The sequence below is a fragment of the Eleginops maclovinus genome, chromosome 3 (genome assembly GCF_036324505.1).
Source record: "Eleginops maclovinus isolate JMC-PN-2008 ecotype Puerto Natales chromosome 3, JC_Emac_rtc_rv5, whole genome shotgun sequence".
Classification (NCBI taxonomy): domain Eukaryota; kingdom Metazoa; phylum Chordata; class Actinopteri; order Perciformes; family Eleginopidae; genus Eleginops; species Eleginops maclovinus.
In genome coordinates this window covers 1,933,258-1,955,627 of record NC_086351.1, presented here as the reverse complement: position 1 = coordinate 1,955,627, position 22,370 = coordinate 1,933,258, and the positions used below count along the sequence as shown (strand labels likewise).

The 22,370-nt window shown below is 40.9% G+C and overlaps 1 protein-coding gene across 1 annotated transcript; it reads left to right on the top strand.

Moving 5' to 3' along the window:
- The first annotated feature begins 548 nt into the window (after positions 1-548).
- On the top strand, positions 549-22,153 carry tlr18 (toll-like receptor 18). Its single transcript, XM_063879064.1, has 6 exons — positions 549-666; positions 9,341-10,339; positions 11,751-12,933; positions 13,031-13,486; positions 19,724-19,885; positions 21,799-22,153. Exons 2-6 carry the CDS (start codon positions 9,351-9,353, stop codon positions 21,973-21,975), a joined length of 2,967 nt encoding a protein of 988 aa, XP_063735134.1. The 5' UTR covers positions 549-666; positions 9,341-9,350; the 3' UTR covers positions 21,976-22,153.
- Positions 22,154-22,370: the final 217 nt, after the last annotated feature.

Below are 22,370 nucleotides of genomic sequence, written 5' to 3'. Positions count from 1 at the left end.
GGTTTTTACAATCAGCAAATTCTCAATCAGCAAAGTGGACAGTATGTATTGATGGGGAAGCAGAACTCCATATCATTTTCACTTCTTATGTTTATGCTTTTCCACCATCTATCATTTACTCCCACCTTTCAGACGTGTTGCTTTAGATTTTTTTAAATGTCAATTGTTTATACTGTAAGCACTCAAAGCTAATTTCCCTTCATTTTATTGGGTTAGAGGGAAAACTTCCTCTCAGAGCCTTACCAGATGAATTCCTCTGAAGGGTGGCCCAGATTTAGTCAAAAACAGTCCTGCCTCTCGAGACAGTTTTCCTCCTATTTTGCCAAAAGTTGTTTTTCAGTCAACCGTGAGGAAGTCAGATTTTTAAAAACATTTGGAACTTGTGAGGGTGAAGAAAATCTTCCACTGACATTTCACATTCCTGAGCAACACACACACTCACTCACTCACTCACACACACACACACACACACACACACACGCCCACACACACTTGGTAAAGAGAGAGTGGGAGGGCAGACAGAGAGAAAATAACTGAGCTGAGTAACAACAAGCTAACTCATCCAGCGTTGAGTCAATTCTTCACTGCGTGTCAGACACACAGGTTAAAATGCTTCAGGAATGTAAAACTGGTGAAGAAGTGGTATCCCACCGCCTATAACTCAAGGTGAGTTGAAAGATTTATTTCCAAATGTGTTGTTTTAATAGCCAATGTTTTGGCTTCTGGGCAAGTGTATTGAAGTGTGAATACTGTATGTTGTAGTGAGAACTTTAGGAGGGTCTTAAGGAAATACTGGCAGTCAACTCAAGTGAGGTCCCAGAAGTACAACTCAAGTAATAGAGGAGAAGTTTGATCCGTCCACCCGGCAGTGTTCACAAAGTTAGAACATCACAATCATCACAGAGAAGCAGTGACAGAACACACTTGCACAGACAGGTTTAATGCACCGGTTAGGAGGGCTAATAAGGGACATATCAAAGAACCAGGCAGGGCAGAAGATCACACAGGCGGGAAACACAGCAGGTCCGGGAGTTTAGTCCTGGTAGAGTATCTAAAATGAGGGAGAATGCAAAAGAAATAATAACAGCAAATGACAACAGAATTAAACCTAATCCGGGATGCAGAGCGTGACACATGCATGACACATTGATTGTTTTTCTCCCCATGATGACGTGGCTGGAGTGGATTGGTGTGTTAAGGAGGTTTTATTGTGTATTGATGCCGCAGTGTGAACAGAGATGATGAATCATCCCGGGGGATCAAGTCAAAGTGTTTTGGAATAAACAAACTGACATTTAGTGTATAAATAAAGTAAACCTGATTAGCACAGAGAGCATTTAATCAGATTCCTCATCTGTTGACTGTCAGCACAGCTGTCCTGGAAGAAGGGACCATCGCAGGCGACGACTCTTTGCTCCTGTTGTTACCTTCAATACCAAATTAAAGCCTCAGTAACCCTGAGGACGTTTGCTGCTTTCACATTTATTTTAATTGCTTCACAAGAAGAGCAGAAAGTGCAAGAGGATTCAAAGGAGGATATCAACTATTTGTTGATTCCTGCAGTCTTGACTAGTTTCAGTGTCTGTTTAAAAAACAGCTCAAAGGCACCTGAATGCTCCTTAATTCAACCACAGTCTTACCTGTTGCGTAATTGATTTGTATCACGGTTCTCCGCCGTTCCCCAAGCCTCCCACAGCCCATGCAGCATAAACGCTGCGCATGCTTCCTCGGGTGGGTGAAGATGTGGTTCCACCCGGCACACCCTCGCCTCCATCCCCACTCGGGTTTATATTGTTGCTTCAGTAGCCAATTTTGTCACAAATGAAACGTGTCATTTGGGTTAAACATGCAGGCTCCGACAGGTTCAGCTGGTGCTATTACATATTTGTATCCATGCTGTAGTGGTGAGGTAACTGGGGTATCATTGTCGGGTGCTTGTTCACACAGTAACTCCAACATACCTCGACCAATAGTGGGTAGATTGCCATGCATCTCGCACAGACATGTATGTTCCCAGTAGAATACATTGCAGTAATTAGTGATAATTTAGTTTATTATCAGGCAATTATTTACACACACACATTATTTCAAACCTAAACACCCTTTCCAAACATCAAGGAAGCTTTTCATCACCAACACAAAGATTTCAATGTCTTATTTATTGTTAATTCTACTATCAATAGTAGTATCATGCTCTATTGTGACATTTGATGGACTGGAAGAACATCCACTTTCACTATGACTGCCACCTTATGTAAATTCAATGGACAATAAAGTAAAATCATAATACAGCTTTATTCAGGTAGCACTATTCACACAGCACGTGCAGCTCAGAGTGCTTTACAAACTGGCAGACACACAAGTTAAAAACACATGCAGCGTAGCGACAACATATAACATTTGAACAGGTTAAGAGACACATTGAAGTAACAGGTGTGGTGATAAAAATAACATACAATAAAATAATTAAGGATTCCTAAATAAGTGAAGCGATACCAAAATAAAAAACCCTTTAAAATAAAAGCAAACGTATGTGTAAACACAAATAAAAGAAAGATGATAAACCATTAAAAGACCAAATTAAAAGGAAATGTTGTCGTTAAAACTGTTGAATAAATAAAACAATATAAAAGTAGGCAAATAAAAAAGGCTCAAACCATGTTTAAAAAGCAGGGTGTCGGCCGTCGTATAGCTCAGTGGGTAGAGCAGGCGGTCGTGTTGATCCCCATGCGGGGGACACAGGTTCAAAACCGGCCTGAGTCCCTTTGCCGCGCCTGTCTCCCCGTTTCTGAACTGCACTATATTAAAGGCACTGGTTGCCCCCCCCCCCAAAAAAGAAAGTGGGGTGTCGTTAACCTAAAAACAATGTGTCTTTAGCCGTCGTTTCTAAATGTCCACCGAGACCACCTGCCTGTAAAACTAATGACATCCCATTACTTTGGCTAACGTTACAGTACATCGATGGTTTGGCCATCATAACAGGATTTGAGGATGAATATAAAGGTAAATGTACACCAGTGTAATCTTCAACCACCTCCTTCATGGTCTGCCTCTGTGAATCTCCATCGGTAAATAAGCTCCTTTCAGGCAGTTTTGCGCAGCTGTTTCTGCCTGACTGATAATGTGTTTGGACTTTCTTCTACAACACTTTGAGGAATAAACACTGTACCTGTGTTTTGGGAGAATAAACCATTTTAGATGATTTATTTAGAGTGAGTCAAGTTTGGCTAACTCTCCAGTGGTTCTGCTGGGATTTGTTAGTAAACTGAAGTCACCGGATCCTTGCTGCTGTTTTACCCTCTTAGACCTTTTCCAAAGTGTTTGCATAATGTTATAAATCTAATTCCTTTACTGCTTATATTTATGCTGTTACTTGTATTCAAAGGTTGGACCTCATTTAGACAAACCTGTTTTAAGACACTTCCTTTTTCTCTTACAATTACATTTGCTTTAATAGAAAACCATACAACACTTCCATGAGTCGGACCAGTTTGTTATTTTCCGTGGAACTTGATTCGTCGTGTTCTTTCTTTGCCTTTCATTCATTTGATATTTCTCTGCCTTTGTTGGTCCGACAGCTTGATATTACAGAGCCATAAAAAGGTTTACCCTTTGCTCCTGGTATTACTTATTAGTCAGTGATTAGTAATTAAATGGCTCTGTCACGCAGTTCAGTTCAGAGTCAAATCACAGGTACTCATTGTTCTCTGCTGAACACTGTTACCTTTTTGTGTCCTCAATGGATAACATCTAGATTTACTATTGTGAAATAAATACTTTTAGACCACCTTGATGTCAAAGCTTTGAATTTCTGTTATCTGTTTCCTCTGATTTCTTTTTGTATTTCTTTTTAATAGTTAATCCCCTTAAAATTCGATGAAAAATGGAAAATTGAACCCAGAGGATATTTGTGCCCAGGTTTAACTAATGCATGGCAACATAGGCAAGGTAAAAGGTAAAGGTAAAATAATGTGGTACCTTTTCAATAACGTTTCACAACTTGTTGTATCATATTCCCCACAGTATCACTCCATCGTGAGTCAGGTTGTTAAAAAGTAACCTCCTTACAAAGTAAACAAAAGTAAAGACAGTAATGTAGGCACACCTGTTTGATAAGTCAGATGTTGGTATTTTGACATTTCCATTGTCTCCTTTTTACTAATTATCTTGGACATGATGCGTCACATCTACCCTTTACCCGATGGGATCAAAATAGCTTCTGAAAGCTTTGAATTGGTCCCTTCAAGGAAGCAGAAGGGTTCATGTTTTGACATCATGTTTGGGAAACAGGTTGAAAGGCGAATGCTGACTCAATAGAGATCGCATGGTGAAAGTTGAAAGGGGTCACTTCCCCCGTTAGTTTTCACTTCTCCCTTGTTGCATCTATTCATCCTCCACATTTCGGTTTCACTTGTCCATGTTCTGGATAAAGATGTACTTTTATAAAATCCCTGTTCTGCATTTGACCCATCCTAGTGTTAGATGTGGGCTGCCATATATCCACAGTGTAGGGAACGGTGCCTTGATATCTGTCACCTTCTAACCAGTAATTGTTCCAATCCAGAGTAATCCCAGTGGCTGGTTTTCAGTTTTAAAAAACACCAATGCTTCTGACGACAGACAATTCCTTATCATAAATCCCAGAGACGGTCATAGAACAAACCTGGACAAATAACAACTGTCTGGTTAAATACGTCCAAGTGTGAGTGGGATTTTTAGAAAGTAAGCTTGATGCATGACATGAACAGCCAAAGCACTTAAACACGTGGGGTGTGTGTCATTGTGCAGGATGAACACGAGCTCGAGTACAAGTGCAGCTGTGTTTGTGAGTCGCATGTAAACACGGAGCATCGTTGAACCAGAGTAAAGAACACTCATCAGTGAATCAAGTCTGCTGCCAGATGAATGTGTCGTGTCGATTCACAGTGCTGCCGGCATGTCAATGAAAGAGCTGTTTGCCAGTGACTATTGACTGCTGGGTAAATATCACACACAGTAATAGAGCTTTGATCTCAATGGATGACGCCATTCATGGAGCATGAGACAGATATAATAGTTCAATCAATGGTAGAGCCATCAATTGTTTGTGTCATAGCCAGGCTGCTAATTTAGTGCCGGACTACCACGGAGCCTAGAGTGCAGCATGTACGTTGCATTGGTTTGCTATGGACTGAATCGAGTGTAGGGTTAGGGTTAATGATGTGGACGGATCACGCTCTGGCTAAGTATTGCACCCACAGCCAAAGAATTTAAGCAAAAGTGTTGTTGGGAAGTTTCAATACACCTCAAACATCATGGGAAACACAACACAACCCGTTGCTACGATGTTTTATGAGTGTATGTACACAGATAACTCCATTCGCTGAACGCCAAAAGCATCTGCACACTCCAATCTGCAGCCTCAGGAGGAAAAGTAACTCTGGATTTGGATTCCAGCGCATTTAAACTTCAACTTTTGGACCCTTCTGATTCAAGGCCGAGACAATTGTTCTTACTGGGTAATTGCTTTAGCTACAGATGTGTCTTTCCCAATGGAAGGCAATGTGATCATAGACTGACACATACGTTTTAGTAGGACTTCTTTGTCCTGCTTCTCACCTTGAGGCTGGTGCATGTAAGCATATCCTCCCCAAACCTCTGATTTTGCCGCAGTGCAATATGGGTAATGTAGGCACAAGTTTTCTGCAACAAAAGGCAATATCTCTTGTTCTGTTGCCTTGATTTTGATCAGTTTTTAAATTAAACTGTCCGGTTCGAGCTGTATTTGCGGATAGATTTGAGTTAATATATTGCATTTAGTTGTCATTTTTGTGGTCTGTATGTTCCAGTTTTGTTTTTACTTTTCTTACGAGAAGACGGCCTCCGATGATCACGTTTCAATTTGCTTCCTCCTGTTGCAACACAACACCTTCACTGAGATGTTATTGTTGCCAAGCAGTGTCAGTCTATAAAATTCAAACATGACAGGATTTGTGAAAGCTGTCGATGCTTTTCCTTTTCCTTTTGTCAGGCTTCCGGGGTGGGGGGGTTTCCAGTTGTCTGTACAGCTTGAACTAAATGAACCTGGGTCAAGTTGCACATGCAGGAATAATATTGAACCGGGAAAAGGGACTGTATGCTTTGTGTGTGTAATCTATAGACACAAAGCAAATGGCCCTATTCCTATCAACATATTGTGTACACAGTGAGCCACTCTGATTTGTATAAAGTAATAATCAGAAAACTTAAATGTGTGCTGAAGTGATTGCAACAGACTAACTTGACTCCCAATAATGACATAAGAAGAACAGCCTGCAGCATTGCCACTTTGTTTCTGCACATTCCTTTTACAGATAAGGCTGCACACGCCACAGAACAGGACGCTGCACAAACACAGGTCAGCCAGTAACTTCTCACCACAGATCCCATCTCCTTCCTGGTGGGTTAATGTCAAACCAGCTGGAGGTCATGCACTTGTAGCCTCGGGCAAATGTTGGTGAGGAACACACAGGTTACGATGAAGAATTACGAAATGTACAGGATGCCACGACACAGAGAAAGAGGAAGAATGGATTGTGTCTCTCATACACAATAAAGTTGACTTTGAAGCTGACCGTAAAGATCTGATGTTTACCGAAATCTGTTATTGGAAGTTACCGATGGACTTTATAACCTGCCATTGAACAAATGTGAAGAGTGAGACCCTAGAGACACCCGTGAAATCTAAAGCAGAGTTTCAGTACACTGCAGTAGAGCTTCAAGGTGTGTATGCTGTTTTCTCAGAAGGGCTTTATAAAGGAAGCATGCTGCTGCTGCTACTGCTGTCTTTGTTGCTTCTGTATTCTCTGTGTGAGAGAGGGCCACCCTCCTGTACAAGTCACAGTGTATAGTCTAAAGCCATCTGCCATAGATCACTTAACTAAAACAACTACAGTATAAGGTCAAGGTAAGATGGGTGCACATATTGTAACTATTGAGATATGGGTGAGAGAGAAAGGTGTAAAGGAGACCTCATTGTGAGGTCCATATCAGTAGTGTCTCTCCTGGGACATGTCTCCCTGCTTTAATGTTCAGAATGCTCTTTATGTTTCTCATACTGCCTGTGCTGCAGCACCTCTTTTCACCCTCTGTCTGAAATCAGAGTCCAGTCTGCTCTGATTGGATAGCTGGCCGGCTCTGTTGTCATTGGTCAATGGTTTAACGATGTCCCGCCCCCTTAGTTTTTCACCTATAATGTGTTGGAGCGCTAGCCAATAGCGGCGTGAGCGTTTCATAGTGATGTTTTTATGTTACAGACAAAAGAAAGGAGTCCAATGGAGGCATTCCAGGCAGGGGAGAGGGGACTGTGTGGGAGAGAAAGGTGGATTTTAACCATTGCAGATCATTTACATACTTTAATGTGTTTAGAGCTTGATGCACTGATCCATGGGAAAGGCTATGGTTGAACAGCCAAGGGCTACTGACAAAAAGCCCCAAGTTTGGTTCCTGCAAACGTTGGGCTTAAAACGATAATCCTGGATCACAAGACATCGGCAGAAGTTTAAGACAGAATTCTCACCTGTGACTGCTGTTTTCTCACCTAGATAATGTTTATTTATCAAGCATGGGAGCCACACAGTAAACACAGGGTGAAAGTAATTAGGTCGAAAAATACAAAATCTCATTTGCTGTCTTTTATTTACCCAGAAAAACATTTGTTATGAGTCATTCAGATGACTGTTGACCTACAAACAACGAGGAGTGCTTGGCTGAATACCAAATGAACTCGTGTTGGGAGGAGAATAGATCTGGAATTTATGTCCACTTCATCTCCATCTTCATCGTTCGATTCGCTGAACAAATCTGTAACACACATCTATCTATGTGTCTATCTATGTGTCCAGCAGTGGCTCAGTCAGTAGGGGCTGGGACTGGGAATCGTAGGGTCACTGCTACTTGGAGAGGTCCCAGTTCACTTCCTTAGACATCTCCATTGCTCCCCGGGCGCTTCACAATAGCAGCCCACTGCTCTGCTGTGTGCATGTATGTGACAAATAAAGAGGGTTTCATCCTCCGATTCTATCTATCTGAACCCTTATGCAGTTTGAATAATCAGAAATGTTAGATATTCCAAACACCTTTTTATTTTATGATTCATTAGCTCTGGAACAGCTCCAAACAATCTCAATGTCTTCAGCTACTGTAAAGCGATTTTCATTTAAATCATATTTAAAGTATTGGTTGCCAACTCTGGTTCGTTCTGGCGGCTGTCCAAGCTGTCAAAGATTAACTGAAATAAATAGGGAAACAATATATTTCTACACGGTCCATATCTGCACTATCACAAATGTTTATTCAAGTCACGTCACTTGAGGACCAAAACTAACAATGTTTGTTTAGCGGGTGATATAAAGCTTGTTGGCTCATCCATGTGAGGGCCAAAACAGTGTGTAGCCTTAGACCAGTCATATAAATAAGGGTTTAGGAGAGGAGATTTAAAAGAGTCTGCAATAACAGCCTCAGGCGGGAAAATAGTCTTGAGAGGGTAAGTACTGTGCGGTGTGTAATGCTGTTGCTGTAGCACGGAAACAGGGCCAGAGAAATGTCCTATATTTGATAGAAATAATGTAAATGTGTGCACTTGGTCTATGGTTGGTCTTTCTGAAAAGCCTTCACACTTGGCATGATGTGTGTGAGGAGGTTCTGTTGATATTTACCAAATGACACGCTTATTAATTAATGTCGCCTCCTTTCTGCTCACATGGTTATAGGTGATTGTGTATGACGCGGGACACACACACACCTGCTGTACCAATGTCTGTACTGATGTCCGATTTGTGTTGTTAGAATGAAGATTGACCAGACCAATAAGTGCTTCAGCTCTAATGAGAGTCTGACAATGGTTGATTAATGAAATGATTGGTGAATGACTTAATCATACCCAGCATACTGATGACGGGAAAGTAAAGTGGCAGTAAAAACAGTGCCAAGAGAAGGATTACTTTCATTCAATACGATGAAAAATACAAGCAATGAGGACATCATGACATTTCTAAATAAGAATGTGTTGACGTAAATATAAAGTATCTAGAGAAAAAGTACTTTTTGTAAAGAGGAATAGTGTTTCAGGGTATGTAAGGATTAGAAACATACGAGGATAGAAAATCAGAAAGAAAGAAACTAAATGTACTGGAAGATCGATGGAGACGCAAGGAAAATGTGCAGTCAAAGAAAAGGTATTCCAACTTAAATTTGACATCACCTACATCTCTGAAGAAAAGCTTAACGACTTCTGTGTGACCAGGGTTAGTTGACTCTGCTTACCTCGTTAAATGAAGGAATTCATGTGAAGGTAAACCCATGCTTCTTGTTTATTTTACAGGTCTGCCACCATGACATGGAGATTGGTTCATTTGAATGCTCTTCTTCTTCTTGGAGCACTCGCCTCCCCAACTCCATCCTCCCCACGCACCACTCACACTGACGGAGCATCCTGTCGCATCTACAAATCTGGTCGCTCAGCAGACTGTCTGGGAAGACAGTATGAAAATGTCCCGTGGAGACAATTTCCATCCACGCTGGAAGAGATAGATCTGTCTTACAATAAACTTCAAGCTGTCCGTGTTGATGACTTCCTCCGCCTCCCTCAGCTTCGCACCCTAAAGCTGCAGTACAATAACATATCACACATTGACAAAGATGCCTTTAAAATGAACACGCTGCTGGAGCATCTTAACATCTTCAATAACTCTCTGGAGGAAATTCCTGCCACAGCTTTGTCTCCTCTGTTGAATCTGAAAAAGCTCTACATGTCCAATAACCTTTACAAAAATGCATCTTTGGCTGATAGCTTTTCTAAATTTGTCAAACTGCAAGTTCTGTCCATGGGTGGCGCTCTGGTGATGGGTTTAAAGAAAGCTGATTTACAGGCCCTGAAGAACATGAAGTTACAGGAATTTGCAATCAAATGCTCATCCAATCTAAGTTACTACGAGCCTGGAAGTTTAGAGGCCATCAACACAAGAGATATGGGCTTTGATATGGCCATAGATCAACTGCCAAATGCTCTTCCCTACATGCTACAGGACATTGCCAACAAGAGCTTCAGGGCCATCCAATTCCGAAACATCTTTGAGTTCATGTACTACATGGGGGATGAGGACATTTTCAAGGGTTTAAAAGACGTCAGGGCCCAACAGCTCGTCTTTCACAGAGGAAAGTTCAATGAGAATCTCCTCAGTATGGCTTTGATGAACCTACAAGACGCCCACATCAAAAGGTTGAGGCTTCAGTACATCGATTTTGCCCGTTCACCCACGTTTGTTGATAGCGGAGCTGGTTCCAGCATCACCAACCTGGCACTGGATAAGTTGGACCTTTGGTGAGTATTTCTTCCTATTACGGGGCATCAGGGACATCATATGGTGTGAAACCTTACCAAACGGCAGTTTACAAGATCAATTCTAGGGTTGTTTGTGGAGTATAGGCGTACGTATCATTAAGTTACTCTGCATTCATAAAGAATTGTCCTTCAGGAATTCACGAACTTGCAATTACCTGACTTGATGCATGTTCAAACCAAGACTCACAATATGTATAAAGTATTGCAATATTCGCAAATTCCTGCAGTTTTACCACAAGTAATGGATGCAACTGAAATAATTTGGCCCCAAAAATAAGTAAAAAATCACAAACGGTGTAACAATAATTTGCTTCCATTGAATTAGATTTCTCATAAGTAGAGGTAGATGGTGTACTTTTACTCCTGTATATGTATTTAATCCCTTTAGTTGCTAGGCAGATTAGGATTAATGATGGTAAATATAATCAGTCCTTAAATCAGACTGTAGTTCACCTGCAGTAAATCCAGCAGCTACCCTGCAGTATACAAAGCCATTCAAACTAGCTGCACCTTTACCAGCTCTGAGAACACTTTAATGATCAATCATTATAAAACATATCAGAGATATTATTCTGAAATGGACCAATCAGACAATGAGTACTTTTACTGTCGCTACTTTAAGTACATTTAGAGGAGAGTACTTTCTACTTTCACTGGAGGAACATTTAGAATACTTTCACTGTGACAGAGTATTCCTACACTCTGGTACTTCTACTTTACTCAAGTACAAGACCTGAGTACTTCTACTTTACTCAAGTACAAGATCTGAGTACTTCTACTTTACTCAAGTACAAGATCTGAGTACTTCTACTTTTACTCAAGTACAAGACCTGAGTACTTCTACTTTACTCAAGTACAAGACCTGAGTACTTCTACTTTACTCAAGTACAAGATCTGAGTACTTCTACTTTACTCAAGTACAAAATCTGAGTACTTGTACTTTACTCAATTACAAGACCTGAGTACTTCTACTTTTACTCAAGTACAAGATATGAGTACTTCTACTTTTACTCAAGTACTAGATCAGAGTTCTTCTACTTTTACTCAAGTACAAGATCTGAGTACTTCTACTTTACTCAAGTACAAGATCTGAGTACTTGTACTTTACTCAAGTACAAGATCTGAGTACTTGTACTTTACTCAAGTACAAGACCTGAGTACTTCTACTTTTACTCAAGTACTAGATCAGAGTAGTTTTACTCAAGTACAAGATCTGAGTACTTGTACTTTTACTCAAGTACAATATCTGAGTACTTCTACTTTTACTCAAGTACAAGATCTGAGTACTTGTTCAGTCATGTTTACAGCTGATTTGATACTACCAGCTGATTGATACCCACATTACCTATAAAATAAATGGATGCTGAAACTTAAATCTCTATCTCTTTAGGTATATCAGCAACCCTGATATCCTGAGATTTGACTGGCGCTTCACCTGGTTAAACAAAGTAAAGGAACTGTCCATTCAGCATGTGTACTTCAACTTCGTTCCCTGCGATGCCTGGGTTGAGATGGAAGGCGTGGAGTTACTGGATATCTCTGATAATCGTCTCAATAATGAGTTTGTGTTCAACAAACAGTGTGATTACAGGGGCGCCTTGCCAAATCTTCACACTTTCAACATGAGCACAAATGTCCTGACCAGTTTAAGAGACTTGTCATTGCTAACCAAGGAGTTCAAGCAGCTGCAGATGTTGGATTTTAGCCACAACCAGATGGGATCTGCTGAAAAAAGTCAGGACTGTGTTTGGCCCAAAAATATCACCAGGATTATTGCTCACCACAATCAATTTGTAAGTGAAGCACTCCAGTGTCTGCCCACCACGGTGCACTACTTGGACTTGTCCTACTGCGACCTGGACCAGCTGGACATGATGTACTTTGAGAAAGCCACCGACCTGAAGGAGCTCCTGTTAAGTGGAAATAAAATCAAGTTCATACCATATAAGTGGAAAAGTCTGTCACTGCAGTCACTAACTTTGGATGGGAATTCGTTTGGTCTCATCAGCAAGGCATCATTCCAGGACATGCCTCGACTGTCTCAGCTGAGGGCGGGGAACAATCCTTTCCATTGCACCTGTGAGCTCCATGCTTTCGTCCAGGATGCAATCTCAAAGGCACGGGTTAACCTCACCGACTGGCCGTGGAACTACAGGTGTTACCATCCAGAGGCTTTGCTGAACACAGTCATATCCAAATTCTTTCCCAGTCAAGTGGCGTGTGACACCAGACTAGTTATCATCATCTGTGTGGTGACCACTGCAGCAGTGATCTTGATATTAATGCTGATTTGCTATATTTTTGACCTCCCGTGGTACACTAAAGCAACGTATCAGATCATCCGGGCCAAGTACAGACATCACAAGGAAAAGGCGGCAGGGGAATTGGAGAATTTTACCTATCATGCCTTTATATCATATAGCCACTCTGATGCAGACTGGGTGAGGGGACAGCTCTTACCCAGTTTGGAGAACAACAAGAACCCGTACCGTCTGTGTATCCATGAGAGGGACTTCATGCCAGGAAAGTGGATCATCGATAACATCATTGACAACATTGAAAGCAGCCGTAAGGTACCGACATTGAGTTTTCTTTACAAAATACAACACAAGGAAATATAACAAAGCAAATAATTCACGTTTTCATTTTTCGCTGTGTCTCCATCCTCAGGTAATATTCGTCCTCTCTCGGCACTTCGTCAACAGCGAGTGGTGCAACTACGAGCTGTACTTCACTCAGCAGAGAGCAATGGGAAAGACCTTTGGTGATGTCATACTTGTGATGATGGAGCCCATGGATCCCGGGTCCATTCCCAGCAAGTACTGCAGGCTGAAGAAGATGCTCAGCACCAAGACATACCTGGAGTGGCCCCAGCAGGTCAACCAGCAGGCGTTCTTCTGGGCACAGCTGAGAAGTGTTCTGGGCAAGCCGGCAACGACCCGAGAGGAGAGGCACAGTGTTAAGAGCAGAACTTCATCTGTTGGGGAGGTGTCAGTGATTGGGCCCCCCATCGAAGATACCAGGCCTGAAGTAGGAAGACCTAATGCGGACGAAGAAGCAGTACCCAAAGATGAGATTATAAAAAGGAACAATAATGAACTTTCCAATCAAAGACAAATTCCCGAGGCATTCTGATAAAAAGGTTAGAAAATAAAGACTTTTTTTTTCTCCAGTAGTGTCAACGTAAAGCCCTGGGGGTTAGGTAACCTTTTGAAAATGAGCCAACGTTTCATCATGAGGACAATAACACCATCCTCTGACAGCCACACGGCATTCTGTCGTGTTATTCCCGAAGACCCTGCCAATGCCCCCTGCTCCACGTCAGGGCCAAGTTCCCAGCTGACAGGCTCCGAAACGCCACAAAAAATGAAGATTCTCCTTTTGCAATCTGGATAACAAGCGTGGTTTCAGGAACATATGGTGGCAGGAGCCTGATTGTGAAAGGACCATGCTCTGATACATATTTGCTCGAGAGCCCGGTACATAAAATCCCTTATGAATCTTGCTAGATCTTTAGAGTTAGCATGCCATGCTAGCTCTTCACTCACTGATGAATTGCATTCCTTACCTTTGTATTCACACTGATTATAGCCCATGATTTCAAAGTGGCTTTCTTCATACCCTCTAGTGTTGACAGATAATCCCTAATCTGATTGCTGTCAGATATATTTCTTTGTAACAGTAATGTGAGAGTTTTGAATACGTGGGAAGCAGCAGCTTTTTTTATGGATGGACTGAAGCTAAGTTGAGCTCACACTTGTGCAATACGATGATGATGAGTGTTCCTTAAAATAATGTGATATTTTCCTAATGACCTTCACTTTCACATGCAGTACATGAGTCAGTATTATGTAGCAACTGTACATGTTTGTAGAGTTTGCAAATGGTCTGTAGATGTCTCCCTTGAGCTTGGTTTGGTGGACGTCCTAGCGAGCGAGACAGAGGGAGAGAGGACCCACAGATGAAGGAGTGTTAAAATGTTGGAACATGTGTTATTTCCTAGATTGTTCATATTTACTGTGTTCTGTAGTTGCAGAAGTATGTCAAGTACATGTGCCTTATTTGTATTCCTTGTAAAATGCTGGACATTTACACTTCTTGTTATGATGTGTTATACCGAAACAAAAATGACTGTAGGATTGTGATTCTGTTGGACGGCTGTTACCCACAGACCCGACTTCGAGGGTGTTGTGTGTGTGTGTGTGTGTGTGTGTGTGTGTGTGTGTGTGTGTGTGTGTGTGTGTGTGTGTGTGTGTGTGTGTGTGTGTGTGTGTGTGTGTGTGTGTGTTGGTGGTTAGCCCTGAGTGACACAGGCAGAAGAGGAGCTATGGCAGAGTGCATGTCTTTTACAACAATATATATTTGATCTTCAAAATAAATATGTATGTTGCAGTAAAGTTACACATGTACAGTATTCAATAGTCGACACGTGTTCTTTGCATGTAAACAAGTGGCCAGAGCGCATAAAAAAAGCATCAACATAGGGGTTGAATCCCCCTGGAACCCCCGATGTCTCTGTTGTCCCTACTAGATCACTCTGCTGGTCCAAAACCAGGTTGACTGCTCGAGTGGACAGCAGTTTAAACTCTTAATCTGCAGCCCGGGTGAGATGCTAAATATATTAACCGTGTGTACGTCTGCAACTTGATATGTTCATAATGAATCAGCAAGATCAATAAACTGATGTGTCCACATCAACGTATTATCTTTACCGTGCTCCCGCCCTCTGAATCAAACGCCCTCCCAAGATGCATTTAGGTCTGCCGCCAGGTCTGCTCACACATCCACTCGTTGATCTCTGCAGGGTGTTTCAGATGAAGAAATAAGATCTGGTTGCTTTGCTTTCCCAAAACAAAAAGAGGGTCGAGAGGCTCTTGCATCCAGTTGGTCCCAAGTCCTTTTTACTTTTGCTTCAAACCAAGAATAGAAAATCCATCTCTGATTTCATTATTAATCATTGCCTTCCACATAAAACATATGAATTAGATTTCCACTAAGCCATCAATCTATTACATGGTATGTTTCACTGATCCTTCCTTAATATGAATCTTAGAAGCATCTCAACCCTTACCCAATGAGCTCATACTTTTCTGCTGTGACCTTTTTAAAATGCTTGCATTCATAGAGAATTTGGCTTTCAGCAAGAGGAAACAGGAAGCATGCAAATATATCCAAAGCCTTCATAATGGTCTCCTGCAGATACTGATGTAAATCATTCAATTTAAAGAAGGATTTCACTGTCTGTCTGTGCTCGATTTGCATTGCACCAGTCGTTCAAGTATAATCATCCCCTTAATTGCAAATGATGTAGCAGGAAAGCATTAGTCACACCTAATAAGCATGCAACGTGATGAACACATGCAGCACACAAGAAAAGGCAATAGCAGGAAAAGGGAGGGGATTGCTTAAGCATCTTGGTCTGTACAGAGTTACATAATCAGAAGTGTATTGGTCACAAACACTGTAGTTAAATTGGTAGAACATGGACCAAAAAGCTGGACATTTAAAGAATTAACAGGACTTTTTCGCTAAAGCGGAGAAAATAATTCTCCCTTGTAGTGTTTGCTCAACACTCACAATGACACGGTGCATCTTAGGAACGTGAAGCTGAGCAGAAACACAGCGTAGCTTTCTGGTAGCCTGCAGCAGTCCCAGACACAACACACACTGCTGGAGATGGAGATGGAGATGCCGGAGAAACTGCAGAACAATCCTACTGCTTCCCTGCAGTCACCGTGACATGTTGTCTTCTCTTTGAGTTATGGCAACAACAAACATGTCGTTGGCAGAGGAACACAAACATCAGGTAGCTTTTTGCAGGACAGGAACAGGAACAGGAACAGTGGCCCTGCTCACCTCCTAGGCCCTGCTGTGGTGCCCTTGAGCAAGGCACCGGACATTTCCAATCCCCCCTCCCCATTGCTCCCCGGGCGCTGCACAATAGCTGCCCACTGCTCCTAGTACTAGGATGGGTTAAATGTAGAGGACACATTTCACTTTGTGCTCTGCTGTGTGCATGTATGTGACTAATAAAGAGGGTTTCATCCTCCGATTCTATCATTCTATCTCTGCACTCTGCGAGGTGGTGTGCAGAGTTTTTGTGGTGTTTTGTTTATAAAGTTAAATACTACTTCTGGATATATTACATACAGTTGTAGTAGAGTGGCACAGGGACCTCCTAAAGTCCTAAAACCCAGAAGTGAGTTCGCATTTTACCACTTCCGGTTCCCTCGTCTCAGAGTCGAAGGAACTTCTCCTTAAGATTTTGGAAAATAGCTGGAAATAAGGATCAGTATTTTTGCTATAAATATTCATGTAATCCTAACAGCATTATTAATAATAACCAAGACACATGAGAGTGATACTGTGCTTTGTAAATAAGACTTTATAACAGAACCAGTAGCTACACTTGTTGATGTGTTAGGCTAATTGTTGACCTGTTTTTGTGAAATGCAATCAACATTTGGAATGAATATCATCCCTCATGAGGCTTCGGAGTTGTTTCAGTGGTGCTCGCCTCCATGCCTTGCACATAAATGGTCAAGTTTGGTTTTATTACTTTACTACACCTCTCCTGCTATGACAAGAGACGACGAAACCAAGCACCTGTGGTTGCCTTATAAGGCTCTGCAGCTCGCCTGAGCAGCAGGTGATGTTTCCGCTGACTGGAGGGAGGTGCCTATCTGATCCCGACTTATTTGCAAAGCACACAGGTGAGAGGAGCCCATATAACTGAGGAGAGGAGAGCTGAAGCCACTTCCACCAGCAGCAGATCTGTCAGCGTCAGGTGAGTTGTGTTTGTTGTGTGTGTTCACAGAAGTTTGGGAAGCTATAAAGGGGGAGAACAGTCAGATATCTGCCAGGTGAGAGTTCAAGAACAGAGCCTAACGAGGGGGTGAATGGTGAAAAAGGGTCTTATTATTTGTACATGTAGGAGCATTTGCAGTCTAACATTTCCAAATATCCACGCTCTGGTCTTATTCTCAGTTAATTAATACACTTTGCATTTGGCATTCAAAGGCTTTTAATTAGCTCCCTGATCTCAGCGGGAGTGAATGATTAACGGCAATCATGGAGACTCATTAAAGCAATGTGACGCCACAGCATTCAGAAAAGTGATGTAGCACTTCTGGCTCTCTTACCGTGGATTGAGAGTGAGTTATTCACACACTCTCAGACGGCTATAGAGCAGCGCTGAATTATTAACTAGAGCACGTCTCTGCTCATAATGATAAGAATCATCAGACATTCAAAGGATGAAACCTGACAACAGTTAAGCCTCAGCACTAAGGCATCAGGTAGTTTATCGCAGGTAATGAGAGCCACCTTTGCCGTGCATGCTGCCCTGCAGGAGGTCTGTCCTTTGTGGTTCATGGAGGGTGGAGGTGAAGTGACTCAGCCCCCCTGAAGCAGCGTCTCATGTGTCTAAAAGATCCGTTTAAACTCTGGCTGACATTTATAACCTCTTTTAACTTGCATTTTATTTGACTTAAGGCAGGGGTGTCCAAACTTTTTTTCCCTGAGGGCCACATACAGAAAAACATACGAGGGTCTGGGCCCCTCACTAGAGGAGAGGTCTATTGCCTCATAATTAAAGTTAGCAAATTCAATCAGATGTCGGTCAATTATTCTTGATACTTGAATAATCTTTAAGAAACATCACAGCTCTCCGTAGGGGTTCATTTATTTAGTTACAAACAGTGCTGCAGCTCACCCTTAAAACCGAAGCCTCACGTTATAGAAAGGGGAAGAACGAAAGGTCTATCTCAAGCTGGTTATGTGAAGAAGTTATTGGGATCAACTATGATTTGTTTGAACATGTCCAACTTTAATTTACTGCATTCATTAGAAAATTGGGCTTAAACACATGAATAATGTGTAATACTTTATATTTACATATTTAAGAAGTACAATACAAGAAAAGCACAAGTTTCAGGTGTGGGCCATATTCCATTATACTTTTAGCATTTGCTGAGGGCTGATTAAAAGTGGGCCGCGGGCCACTGTTTGGACACCTATGGCCTAAGGCATCATCATACTTTCTTGTCACGTCAAGTCTGACGCTTTGCATCGTAGCAGCTCCATTTGCAGCATCAAGTAAGACAAACTAACACAGGACACACGGATAGAGACTTTTAACAGACAGTTTTATTTATTGTGTTTTTTTATTATTAGAAATGTGTTAATGCTGAACGTCAAGCACTTTGAATCTGTGTGTTATTTAATTGAAGTAAAGTAGCTTTTCGAAATTGGACTTAATAAGTGAATCAATCTATTTGTTGAGCCGCGTTGCATTAATTCAACAGCATAGGTATCATTTACTGAAGTTAAACAGATGAAGCCAAAAGAAAAAAACATTCACTTTTAGGAAAATTAGCATTTATGATGTGCCAGCACATTAGGAATTCACTGAGCAATCCACCCTCTGCCCGGCAACACCACCGCAAAATAACATCTTTGAAAACCGTAGAAAATTACGAAATGGCTGCACTGCCTTTTTTCTTTTGTCTTCAACTTTTTGGCACATTTTTAAACGACAGATAAAAAAACATATTTTTGAATTACCTTTTTATTAAACCCCATTTTTAAAGGTTCTTTTATTCATTTAAAAATGTGGTTATTTTAATATAGTTTTATTTATGTTATTATCATTTTTGAGAATTCCCTTTTAAGTTGGTGTTTAACCCATTTGACTTTATTAATGATGTTTTACATTTCTGTTATTTATGTCTTATTTGGGGTTCTATTTATTTTACTTATTTTATTTATTTATTTTATTTATTTTACTTATTTTATTTATTTTACTTATTTTATATATTTTATATATTTTATTTATTTCACTTATTTTATATATTTTACTTATTTTATTTATTTTACTTATTTTATTTTTATATATTTTATTTATTTTACTTATTTTATTTATTTTACTTATTTTATTTATTTTACTTATTTTATATATTTTACTTATTTTATTTATTTGACTTATTTTTATTTATTTTACTTATTTTTTATTTATTTTACTTATTTTATTTATTTTGCTTATTTTAATTTATTCTATATATTTTATTTTATAGGTTCTATTTTATCGTATTTATTGATACTGTCTCCCTTTATTTTACTGAGAGGGTTCACCATTTCATTGTGTTGTATTTCTATTTATACTGCTGTGTCTCTTAGTGTTACACTCCTATATCATGTTTTTTGTTTTGTTTTTGGCTTTTTTAAATTGTGATGTCTGCCTTGTTAAAGCACTTTGAGCTGAACCTGATGCAAGAAAAGTGCTATTCAAATAAAGCTTATTGTCAACTTGAGGTAATACAATTTTGGGGTTGTATTATGGAATGTCTTGATTCGTCCTTGCAGGCATTAACTACAGGAATGAATATGATTTCCAACCTGGAATCTTCCATTGAGGGAATCCTTAAAGTGTTCCATAACTATTCTGGAAAAGAAGGTGACAAGTACAAGCTGAGCAAAGCTGAGCTCAAGAACCTGTTGGAGGGGGAATTTGGTGAATCCATGAAGGTGAGTACCTGGTGGACTGTAACCAAAAGTTTCACTTTAATAAGAAAAGACTTACTAAAATACAAAGGTCACCCCTGTACTGAGCTGTACCCGTACATAAAGACATTTATTTAGTGTTCACTTCCTGTCCGTCTTCTTCTGCTGTTCCCTTTAGTGTTTACTTCCTGTCTGTCTTCTTCTGCTGTTCGTTTAGTGTTTACTTCCTGTCTGTCTTCCTCTGCTGTTCCTTTAGTTTTTACTTCCTGTCTGTCTTCTTCTGCTGTTCCTTTAGTGTTTACTTCCTGTCTCTCTTCTTCTGCTGTTCCTTTAGTGTTACTTCCTGTCCGTCTTCTTCTGCTGTTCCTTTAGTGTTTACTTCCTGTCTCTCTTCTTCTGCTGTTCCTTTAGTGTTTACTTCCTGTCCGTCTTCTTCTGCTGTTCCTTTAGTGTTTACTTCCTGTCTCTCTTCTTCTGCTGTTCCTTTAGTGTTTACTTCCTGTCTGTCTTCTTCTGCTGTTCCCTTTAGTGTTTACTTCCTGTCTGTCTTCTTCTGCTGTTCCTTTAGTGTTTACTTCCTGTCTGTCTTCTTCTGCAATTCCCTTTAGTGTTTACTTCCTGTCCGTCTTCTTCTGCTGTTCCCTTTAGTGTTTACTTCCTGTCTCTCTTCTTCTGCTGTTCCTTTAGTGTTTACTTCCTGTCCGTCTTCTTCTGCTGTTCCTTTAGTGTTTACTTCCTGTCTCTCTTCTTCTGCTGTTCCTTTAGTGTTTACTTCCTGTCTGTCTTCTTCTGCTGTTCCCTTTAGTGTTTACTTCCTGTCTGTCTTCTTCTGCTGTTCCTTTAGTGTTTACTTCCTGTCTGTCTTCTTCTGCAATTCCCTTTAGTGTTTACTTCCTGTCCGTCTTCTTCTGCTGTTCCCTTTAGTGTTTACTTCCTGTCTGTCTTCTTCTGATGTTCCATTTAGTGTTTACTTCCTGTCTGTCTTCTTCTGCTGTTCCTTTAGTGTTTACTTCCTGTCTGTCTTCTTCTGCTGTTCCCTTTAGTGTTTACTCTCTCTTCTTCTGCTGTTCCCTTTAGTGTTTATGTCCTGTCTGTCTTTTCAGTTGATTTCTCTCTTGTCCAGTGCTCTTTCATTTATCCTCTGTTCCTTGTTCTTTACTGGTGACGTTTTAGTCATCGTGGATCCAAAGTCTCGTGCTCTCCACAAACACAAAAGGAATATTCAAAAAGTACTTTGTGTTCAGAAGCAGGAAAGCAAATGTTTGTTGTGCGCTGACTGATGTGAAATTGACCAGACTTCTTTTCACGGACTGATATGACTACACATAGTCTGTTCTGCTTAACAACGGTCTGTTCCCCTTAGCAACGGTCTGTTCCCCTTAGTAACGGTCTGTTCCCCTTAGTTCCGGTCTGTTCCCCTTAGTAACAGTCTGTTCCCCTTAGCAACGGTCTGTTCCCCTTAGCAACGGTCTGTTCCCCTTAGTTTCGGTCTGTTCCACTTAGCAACGGTCTGTTGTCTTTAGCAACAGTCTGTTGTCTTTAGCAATGGTCTGTTCTCCTTACTAACGGTCTGTTCTCCTTACTAACGGCCTGTTCTCCTTACTAACGGTCTGTTCTCCTGAGAAACGGTCTGTTGTCTTTAGCAACAGTCTGTTGTCTTTAGCAATGGTCTGTTCTCCTTACTAACGGTCTGTTCTCCTTACTAACGGCCTGTTCTCCTTACTAACGGCCTGTTCTCCTGAGAAACGGTCTGTTGTCTTTAGCAATGGTCTGTTCTCCTTAGCAACGGTCTGTTCTCCTTAGCAACGGTCTGTTCAACTGAGCAACGATCAATTAGTGAATAATAGCAGTCCTCTGGGCACTGCTATAGTGTCTGGTTATCAACCACCAAGGATTTCAAGTACATTCACCATCAACATTTAATCTTTCTGTTGTAGAGCTGCAAGGACCCCCAGGTGGTGGAAGACATTATGAACGGGCTGGATGAAGACAAGGATGGGGAAATCAGCTTCCAGGAGTTTGTCGTTCTTGTGTTTGGGCTGACTGTGTCCTGCAATGAGTTCTTCCAAGACATGGATGCCCAAGGATCTAAAAAAGCTGAGCAGTCAAAATAAATCCATGAATCCCTCCTTTACATCTTTAATATTCAAACAATGTTATGGTTTGTAAAGCTTTCAATCATTTAGCACAGCACCAAGTGTTACCAAACATCACTGCAAACAAAATGTTCTGATTATTCTTTTCTTTTTGTCCTTGAAAAGTCTTCCATCTCAATAAAGATGTCATCCTGTTTTCACGCGTCTCCTTTTTTGAAGAAGCACGCTGGACTGCTTAATAATGTCCTGAAACATTTTGAACACGCAGATTACAGAAATCAGTTTGCACCACTCAGGGTCAAGACGTCACAAAGCAACGTACATATAGAATACATTTCTACTTACATAGCCCAATATCCCAAGATAAACATGTCTTTCTGGGGGCTTTAAAGACTGTAGCATCTGACACACCT